General features: G+C 36.3%; 1 protein-coding gene across 1 annotated transcript; it reads right to left on the bottom strand.

Annotated features, from left to right (window-relative positions):
* Window positions 1-7,450: 7,450 nt before the first annotated feature.
* On the bottom strand, window positions 7,451-9,944 carry LOC133330788 (uncharacterized; the record flags this gene model as incomplete). Its single annotated transcript, XM_061539196.1, has 2 exons — window positions 7,889-9,944; window positions 7,451-7,765 (listed from the first exon to the last, which is right to left on the bottom strand). Coding segments are annotated over exons 1-2 (2,371 nt in total), but the record flags the coding sequence as incomplete, so codon positions are not given.
* Between the last annotated feature and the right edge of the window lie 388 nt (window positions 9,945-10,332).

Raw genomic sequence — 10,332 nt, 5'->3', positions numbered from 1 at the left:
GTATTTTGAGTTCCTTATAAGAATTACATCATTGATTCTTTGATTACATGCACCAAATAGTTTTTTCAGTATGTAGGTAAATTTCACATTTTGAAGGCAAAATTTGAGATTTTCTTACTTTGACGCACTAATAGTAAGTAAGAAAATCTTAAAAAATCTTAAATTTACCTACAAAATGAGAAATTTACCTACATACTGAAAAAATTTTGGTGCGTGTAATCAAAGAATCAATGTTGCAAATCTTAGTACTGCGTCTGATATGTCAAGGTAAGAAAATCTCAAATTTTGCCTACAAAATGTGAAATTTAACTACATACTGAAAAAACTGCTTGGTGCATGCAGTCAAGGAATCAATGTTATAATTTTTATTAGTGCGTCCGCGTAAGGCTATATGCAAAGCGGTTTAGTTGTAACTCAACCCGGTTTCTCAAAATCAACTACCATGTCAAAGTAAGAAAATCTCAAATTTTACCTACAAAATCTGAAATTTAACTACATACTGAAAAAAGTCTTTGGTACAGGTAATCAAAGAATCAATCTTGTAATTCTTATTAGTGCGTCTGCGTAAGGCTATATGCAAAACGGGTTAGTTGTAACTCAACCCTTTTTCTCAAAATCAACTATCATGTAACAGTAAGAAAATCGTATACCTACAAAATGTGAAATATACCTACATACATGTAATCAAAAAATCAATGTTGTAATTCTTATTAGTGTGACTGCGTAAGGCTATATGCAAAGCGGTTTAGTTGTACCTAAAACCGTTTTCTCAAAATCAACTACCATGTCCAAGTTAGAAAATCTCATTCATCGAAATATTAATTTCCGACCCTATAAAGTATATATATTCTTGATTTGGGTAAAATTCTAAGACAATCTAGACATGTCCGTCCGTCCGTCTGTTGTAATCACGCTATCTTCTGAAGGAATTAAGGTAGGGTGCTGAAATTTTGCACAGGTTTGTCTTTTGTCTGAAGGCAGGTCAAGTTCGAAGATGGGATATATCGGTCAACGGTTAGGCATTGCTCGCATATAAGAGTATCGGTATTTTGTGGTTCTAGAGCGAGTTTTTCATCCGAATTTGCTGAAATTTAGTACATTGGATACTAAAAGTCTCCACAAAAAATTGTGAACATAGGTCCACTTTTTCTGGTAACCCCATATAACGGTACCTCCTAATTTTCAGTATTTTGGGGGTTTTTATCGTATTTTTCCACCGACTTGGCGGTAATTTAGTATTTTGAGTTCTTAATAGGTACCAAATCTCTCCACAAAAAAAATTATGAATATAGGTCAATTTTTTGGAATAGCACCCAATTTTCGGTATGTTGACGATTGGGAATTTGGTACATTGGGTTCTTATTGGGCACTAAATTTCCCAACAAAAAAATTGGTCCACATGTTTTGGTACTAAATTTTTTAACTAACAATTTTAAATATTGGTACACTTTTTCTGGTAGCCCCCCTATATTGATACCCCCTAATTTTCAGTGCCACTTTGACATGGTAGTTGATTTTGATAAAACGGGTTGAGTTACAACTAAACCGCTTTTCATATTGCCTAACGCAGACGCACTAATAAGAATTACATCATTGATTCCTTGACTACATGCACCAAATAGTATTTTCAGTATGTAGGTAAATTTCACATTTTGTTGGTAAAATTTGAGATTTTCTTACTTTGGCATGGTAGTTGAATTTGAGAAAACGGGTTGAGTTATAACTAAATCGCTTTGCATATAGCTTCACGCAGACGCACTAATAGTAAGTAAGAAAATCTTAAAGAAATCTTAATTTTACCTACAAAATGTGAAATTTACCTACATACTGAAAAAAAATTTAGTGCGTGTAATCAAAGAATCAATGTTGCAAATCTTAGTACTGCGTCTGGTATGTCAAGGTAGGAAAATCTCAAATTTTGCCTACAAAATGTGAAATTTAACTACATACTGAAAAAACTGCTTGGTGCATGCAGTCAAGGAATCAATGTTGTAATTTTTATTAGTGCGCCCGCGTAAGGCTATATGCAAAGCGGTTTAGTTGAAACTCAACCCGGTTTCTCAAAATCAACTACCATGTCAAAGTAAGAAAATCTCAAATTTTACCTACAAAATCTGAAATTTAACTACATACTGAAAAAATTCTTTGGTACAGGTAATCAAAGAATCAATCTTGTAATTCTTATTAGTGCGTCTGCGTAAGGCTATATGCAAAACGGGTTAGTTGTAACTCAACCCTTTTTCTCAAAATCAACTATCATGTAAAAGTAAGAAAATCGTATACCTACAAAATGTGAAATATACCTACATACATGTAATCAAAAAATCAATGTTGTAATTCTTATTAGTGTGACTGCGTAAGGCTATATGCAAAGCGGTTTAGTTGCAACTCAAACCGTTTTCTCAAAATCAACTACCATGTCAAAGTAAGAAAATCTCAAATTTTACCTACAAAATCTGAAATTTAACTACATACTGAAAAAAGTCTTTGGTACAGGTAATCAAAGAATCAATCTTGTAATTCTTATTAGTGCGTCTGCGTAAGGCTATATGCATAACGGGTTAGTTGTAACTCAACCCTTTTTCTCAAAATCAACTATAATGTAAAAGTAAGAAAATCGTATACCTACAAAATGTGAAATATACCTACATACATGTAATCAAAAAATCAATGTTGTAATTCTTATTAGTGTGACTGCGTAAGGCTATATGCAAAGCGGTTTAGTTGTAACTCAAACCGTTTTCTCAAAATCAACTACCATGTCCAAGTTAGAAAATCTCATTCATCGAAATATTCATTTCCGACCCTATAAAGTATATATTCTTGATTTGGGTAAAATTCTAAGACAATCTAGTCATGTCCGTCCGTCCGTCTGTTGTAATCACGCTATCTTTTGAAGGAATTAAGGTAGGGTGCTGAAATTTTGCACAGGTTTGTCTTTTGTCTGAAGGCAGGTCAAGTTCGAAGATGGGATATATCGGTCAACGGTTAGGCATTGCTCGCATATAAGAGTATCGGTATTTTGTGGTTCTAGAGCGAGTTTTTCATCCGAATTTGCAGAAATTTAGTACATGGGGTGCTAAAAGTCTCCACAAAAAATTTTGAACATAGGTCCACTTTTTCTGGTAGCCCCATATAACGGTACCTCCTAATTTTCAGTATTTTGGGGGTTTTTATCGTATTTTTCCCCCGACTTGGCGGTAATTTAGTATTTTGAGTTCCTTATAGGTACCAAATCTCTCCACAATAAAAATTATGAATATAGGTCAATTTTTTGGAATAGCACCCAATTTTCGGTATGTTGACGATCTTATGCGCGTTTTTCAACAGAATTCTCTGGAATTTGGTACATTGGGTTCTTATTGGGCACTAAATTTTCCAAGAAAAAAATTGGTCCACCTTTTTTGGTACTAAATTTTTTAACTAACAATTTTAAATATTGGTACACTTTTTCTGGTAGCCCCCATATAATGATACCCCCTAATTTTCAGTGCCACTTTGACATGGTAGTTAATTTTGATAAAACGGGTTGAGTTACAACTAAACTGCTTTTCATATTGCCTAACGCAGACGCACTAATAAGAATTACATCATTGATTCCTTGATTACATGCACCAAATAGTATTTTCAGTATGTAGGTAAATTTCACATTTTGTTGGTAAAATTTGAGATTTTCTTACTTTGGCATGGTAGTTGAATTTGAGAAAACGGGTTGAGTTATAACTAAACCGCATTGCATATAGCTTTACGCAGACGCACTAATAGTAAGTAAGAAAATCTTAAAGAAATCTTAAATTTACCTACAAAATGTGAAATTTACCTACATACAGAAAAAAATTTTAGTGCGTGTAATCAAATGTTGCAATGTTGCAAATCTTAGTACTGCGTCTGATATGTCAAGGTAAGAAAATCTCAAATTTTGCCTACAAAATGTGAAATTTAACTACATACTGAAAAAACTGCTTGGTGCATGCAGTCAAGGAATCAATGTTATAATTTTTATTAGTGCGTCCGCGTAAGGCTATATGCAAAGCGGTTTAGTTGTAACTCAACCCGGTTTCTCAAAATCAACTACCATGTCAAAGTAAGAAAATGTCAAATTTTACCTACAAAATCTGAAATTTAACTACATACTGAAAAAAGTCTTTGGTACAGGTAATCAAAGAATCAATCTTGTAATTCTTATTAGTGCGTCTGCGTAAGGCTATATGCAAAACGGGTTAGTTGTAACTCAACCCTTTTTCTCAAAATTAACTATCATGTAACAGTAAGAAAATCGTATACCTACAAAATGTGAAATATACCTACATACATGTAATCAAAAAATCAATGTTGTAATTCTTGTCTGAAGGCAACGGTTAGGCATTGCTCGCATATAAGAGTATCGGTATTTTGTGGTTCTAGAGCGAGTTTTTCATCCGAATTTGCTGAAATTTAGTACATTGGGTGCTAAAAGTCTTTTTTTATCGGGGTTTTTTATCGTATTTTTCCACCGACTTGGCGGTAATTTAGTATTTTGAGTTCCTTATAGGTACCAAATCTCTACACAAAAAAAAAAATTATGAATTCTCTGGAATTTGGTATATTGGGTTTTTATTGGACACTAAATTTCCCAACAAAAAAATTGGTCCACTTCTTTGGTACTAAATTTTTTAACTAACAATTTTAAATATTGGTACACTTTTTCTGGTAGCCCCCATATAATGATACCCCCTAATATTCAGTGCCACTTTGACATGGTAGTTGATTTTGATAAAACGGGTTGAGTTACAACTAAACCGCTTTTCATATTGCCTAACGCTGACGCACTAAGAAGAATTACATCATTGATTCCTTGATTACATGCACCAAATAGTATTTTCGGTATGTAGGTAAATTTCACATTTTTTTGGTATGATTTGAGATTTTCTTACTTTGGCATGGTAGTTGAATTTGAGGAAACGGGTTGAGTTATAACTAAATCGCTTTGCATATAGCTTTACGCAGACGCACTGATAGTAAGTAAGAAAATCTTAAAGAAATCTTAAATTTACCTACAAAATGTGAAATTTACCTACATACTGAAAAAAATTTTAGTGCGTGTAATCAAAGAATCAATGTAGCAAATCTTAGTACTGCGTCTGGTATGTGAAGGTAAGAAAATCTCAAATTTTCCCTACAAAATGTGAAATTTAACTACATAACACTGAAAAAACTGCTTGGTGCATGCAGTCAAGGAATCAATGTTATAATTTTTATTAGTGCGTCCGCGTAAGGCTATATATAAAGCGGTTTAGTTGTAACTCAACCCAGTTTCTCAACATCAACTACAATGTCAAAGTAAGAAAATCTCAAATTTTGCCTTCAAAATGTGAAATTTAACTACATACTGAAAAAAGTCTTTGGTACAGGTAATCAAAGAATCAATCTTGTAATTCTTATTAGTGCGTCTGCGTAAGGCTACATGCAAAACGGGTTAGTTGTAACTCAACCCTTTTTCTCAAAATCAACTATCATGTAAAAGTAAGAAAATCGTATACCTACAAAATGTGAAATATACCTACATACATGTAATCAAAAAATCAATGAAATGTAATGTAATCAAAAATCAAATGTAATTCTTATTAGTGTGACTGCGTAAGGCTATATGCAAAGCGGTTTAGTTGTAACTCAAGCCGTTTTCTCAAAATCAACTACCATGTCCAACTTAGAAAATCTCATTCATCGAAATATTCATTTCCGACCCTATAATGTATATATTCTTGATTTGGGTAAAATTCTAAGACAATCTAGACATGTCCGTCCGTCTGTTGTAATCACGCTATCTTCTGAAGGAATTAAGGTAGGGTGCTGAAATTTTGCACAGGTTTGTCTTCTGTCTGAAGGCAGGTCAAGTTCGAAGATGGGATATATCGGTCAACGGTTAGGCATTGCTCGCATATAAGAGTATCGGTATTTTGTGGTTCTAGAGCGAGTTTTTCATCCGAATTTGCTGAAATTTAGTACATTGAGTGCTAAAAAAATTGTGAACATAGGTCCACTTTTTCTGGTAGCCCCCATATAACGGTACTTCCTAATTTCCAGTATTTTGGGTGTTAAAAATGCCAAACTGGATTTTCTGCAAAAGCTGGGATGGTTAACTGCTGCCGAAATTAGGAAAGTATAGTCTCTTGAGCAGGAATAATTTCTCCTCGGAATAGTTATGAAAAAACCAAAGAAAGAAAAACAAAGGTTTTAGAATGGGAACTTTCCAAATGGTGGAATTTTATTGAACAAAATTCGGTATAGAATTTGGAAACTAATCTTACCAATGACAGTTGTGTTTGCTGGTTAGAATAGAAGTGTTTTTATTTACAATGAGAAGAAAGAAAACAACCAGTGAAAAACATAAAACATTTGCATTTAGTACCAAGAGAGAGATGCAAATTTAGGCGAATAAAAGGAAAATAGAAAATAGGGTGACCAGCATAGTTAACCTTGGCGTTAACATTACCGGCCCCCTTGCAGGAACTGCAACTAAAGACATTAACCAAAAAGTAGCACTCTCTCTCTTGTTTACAACAAATTGAATGTATTTAAATATATGTATATAGAGTTGTGAACGGGCTGTTACCAGGATACAGTCTTCCTTCAGAGTGACCACCTCCGGAATATATATGTCCGTAGCCACTGGATACTAAAGTCTGCTGTTAAGGAAAGTCTGTGCTTTTTGGGAAGGAGGAAAAAAACAATAGTGCATTAATTGGTGGAATATAATCGACATGAATAGCGACTAGTGTGTTCACTGGAGCAACTCTTATCTTGGAAGACACCAGGTGAGTGAATACGGACGTACCTATAGCTATTTGCACGTAAAAAACGGCTGCGTATGTCTTTCTGGGTGCATCGCAAAAGCCATGGAACTGAATGCCAGCCGAAGGAGTAAAACTGATCCACATCGGAATTCGAACTCTATCATGAACTAAGTAGTTTGACTGGAATATTTTCCAATTGGGCAATATGGAGGGACTTATATCTGGGATCATATCTTCTGCATAATCGCACCATATCTTCTGCATAATAACCTTCGCTACAACTGTGCATGGCGAAAGCCAATCGGCATGATCGAATAATTTGGAGATCTGAGGCAGGATTTCCCATTTTGTATAAGAACATGACAAGGCTACATGAAATAGATGATCATTGGGAAGATCTCGAATGTCTCTCGAATTAGATGTCCATTTTCGAAGGCAAAAGCCAGCGGAATCCAGGACAGATTTGAGTTCGGCTTTGGATCGAATGGCGGACGAAACTGAATGGGATCCGAAAATCACGTCATCGACGTACATGAAATTATGAAAAATCTCGCTTGAAATTGTATATAAATCTTGAACAACGTCAGCAAGTTGGAGAACAGTGCGAATAGCCAAGTACGGAGCACAATTGACACAGAAAGTGACAGTTTGTAACTCGAAATCATGAATGTTTTCACCTGGGTGGTTGCGGAATATTATACGTTGGAACGGAGTATGATCTGGATGAACAAGAATCTGGCGGTACATATTCTCGATGTCCGCATTGAATATAATTCGGAAGAAACGCCATTTGAGAAGGAAAGTGGTCAAGTCAGATTGCAACACCGGACCAGCGTGCAAAACATCGTTCAGGCTGTGACCATTGGACGTATCTGAAGGATGTGGTAAATCATAATGACGTGAAGCACTATTTAAACATGGATTAGGAACTGAGACCATGTGTTTCGACTGAACGTACTCATTGAGTACCTGATCATACTCCTTTTTACAGTCTGAATTACGAAGAAGTCGGCTCTCATTGCAAAGGAATTGTGTTACAACTCTTGAACGGAATCGACCAAGGCCCATTTTCTCTGAGGAACCTTGGTTGAAAGGAAAACGAACGACATACCTACCATCTTTATTCCTTTTTGTAGTGGAAACGTAGAGCTCCTCACAATATTCATCGGTGTCAGGAGGAATTTTTTCTCTAGGAAGGTTCTCAACTTCGTAGGAATGACAAATCTCTTTGACTAAGGAGACCTCGCAGAAATTGGAAGTAAGAGAGGCTGGTGGAGTGAAATCCGGAACGGGGCCAGTTAAAATCCATCCGAAGATAGTTTCTTGTCCCATTAAGGAGTCGCAAATATCGCGCATTACCCCAGCACGCATGATGTTTGGAAGAAAATCACCGCCTATAAGGATATCGATGCTTGAGCTTTTGAAGAAATGTGGGTCAGCCAGATTAATTGAAGGAAGTTGAGAGAACAAATATGGTGGTAATGTGCGGGAAGGAAGATTTCCAGACAAATGTGGAACCACGAATGCTTGCACGGAAAGCTGAACGGAATCATCAAATCGAGAGGACAGCACAACAGAACATAATTTTCGAACGGAGGCAGCTGCCGAGTTATTAAGACCAGAAACTTGAACGTTGGTACGCTGATACGAAAGTTTTAGTTTGTTGAAGAATCGTTCGGATATGAATGTTCCTTGAGAACCCGAATCTAGGAGTACACGAGCGTGATACGTTACACCTAAGTGGATCACATTCACCAACGCAGTCCCTAACAAAACACCCCGAGAGTTGGATGTAAAACATGTTTGAATTACTCCACCCCCTGAACTAGTGGCCTGTATTGAATTGGGAGCAAATTGAGTGGAGTGTGGGCTTAAATTGGCAGAGCTCGTAGGTGAATTTGAACGATCATGGAGCATAGTGTTGTGCCGCCTCTGACATTCGAAACAATTATTTTTACTCGTACAATTTTTTATGTGGTGAGTTTTCGAGAAACAATTCAGACATAGACCTTGTTTCTTGATCTCAGCCACTCGTTGTTCAACATCCATAGCAATGAATCTAGGACATTTTCGAATTATATGAGCGGAATTTCTGCACAAAGGACAATTTGGAGCCGTAACATTGGTCTGAAATGAGCTGAACTTCGAATTATTTGAATGTATATTGGATTTAGTTTTATGACCATCAGACTTCGGATAATTGCGCATCTCGGAGACGGATTCGAGCGTACGATGTCGATTCGTAAGGAAAGAATCAAGGTCAGCCCATTTTGGAATAACAGTCTTGTCAGCCAAACCTTGTTCCCAAAGCGTCAGAGTTGAGTCAGGAAGACGATTCGAACAAAGAAAAACAAATATTGGATCCCAACTTCTGACGTCGATATCGTACAGAGATAACGCAGCAATACAAGAATTTATGTCGCGTTGCAATGACTTAATTGCACTCGCTGACTCGGAATTAATGACAGGAAGATTGAGTAGAACTTTTAACTGACCATTAACAAGAATTCGCTTATTTTCGAAACGATCGCACAAACCTTTCCAAGCAAGTTGAAAACCTTGATTTGTCAAAGGTGCGCGTTGAACAATATCTCTAGCTTCGCCTTTAGTCTTCTGGGTCAAATGAAACAATCGCTCGACTGGACTGAGCCTAGAATTTTTTATGTACACGGCTGTGAATAAATCTCGGAAAGTAGGCCATGACATATAATCCCCGTTGAAGACTTCGGTATCACATGGAGGCAAATTGAAAGAATAATTTGAACCGTGATCATTATGGACCATAGAATTAGGACTCTGAGGCGAAGGGTTTGGAAGTGAAACAGACGGCTCTTTAGGAACTGTTTGGAGATCCTCAGACAACTGTGTAAGGCGAGCCAAGCACTCGCAATAAGTGATATAGGCACTATTATACTTGGCTTGGAATGTCTCAAGCTCTGAAGCGGCTTCTGCATCTTCTTCCTGTTCATTATCCTCCTCGTTCTGTTCTTCGCTAGCTCGATCGGACATAAATTGGTCATACGCTGATTTGGTGCCTGCCCATAAGGACTTAACTTCAGAAATGTGAATTTTTACGAATTGGGCAGACGTCAAGGGAACATTACCACGGACTACTTCGGCATTGAAGGTGACCAGACGATCGGCTTGACGAATGAAGGCTTCCAAAGACATGATTGATCAGTGAAAATGAATGAAAATTGATTTAGAACAAGAAACTAGTAAAGAATAGAAGAAGAACAATAAGAACGGAAGGAAATTGGATAATTTCTCAAACAAATTTGGTTGGAAGATATAAGAACTTGTTGGAAAATGCGTTTTTCTTTGTATTTTCTTCTTTGTACAGCGCCACCTAGTGGTGAAGAAATGAACAATTGGTAAAACAACGAAAGAAAATAAATATAGTAGGTGAATGTCTAGGAAAATCCCAGGAAAATCCGGAAGAAATTAGAATAATATTGAAAAAATTATGAATTTCGAGGTATTATTAACTAATTAAAGCGCTCCCTGGTGACAATGGAGCAAACTACGAACAATTACACAGTCTGAACAAATGTGCAGT

The sequence above is a fragment of the Musca vetustissima genome, unplaced genomic scaffold (assembly GCF_032173495.1).
Source record: "Musca vetustissima isolate MV318-11 ecotype Yass unplaced genomic scaffold, APGP_CSIRO_Mvet_v1 utg42749, whole genome shotgun sequence".
NCBI classification, from domain to species: Eukaryota; Metazoa; Arthropoda; class Insecta; order Diptera; family Muscidae; genus Musca; species Musca vetustissima.
This window is presented reverse-complemented; position numbering and strand designations above follow the sequence as displayed.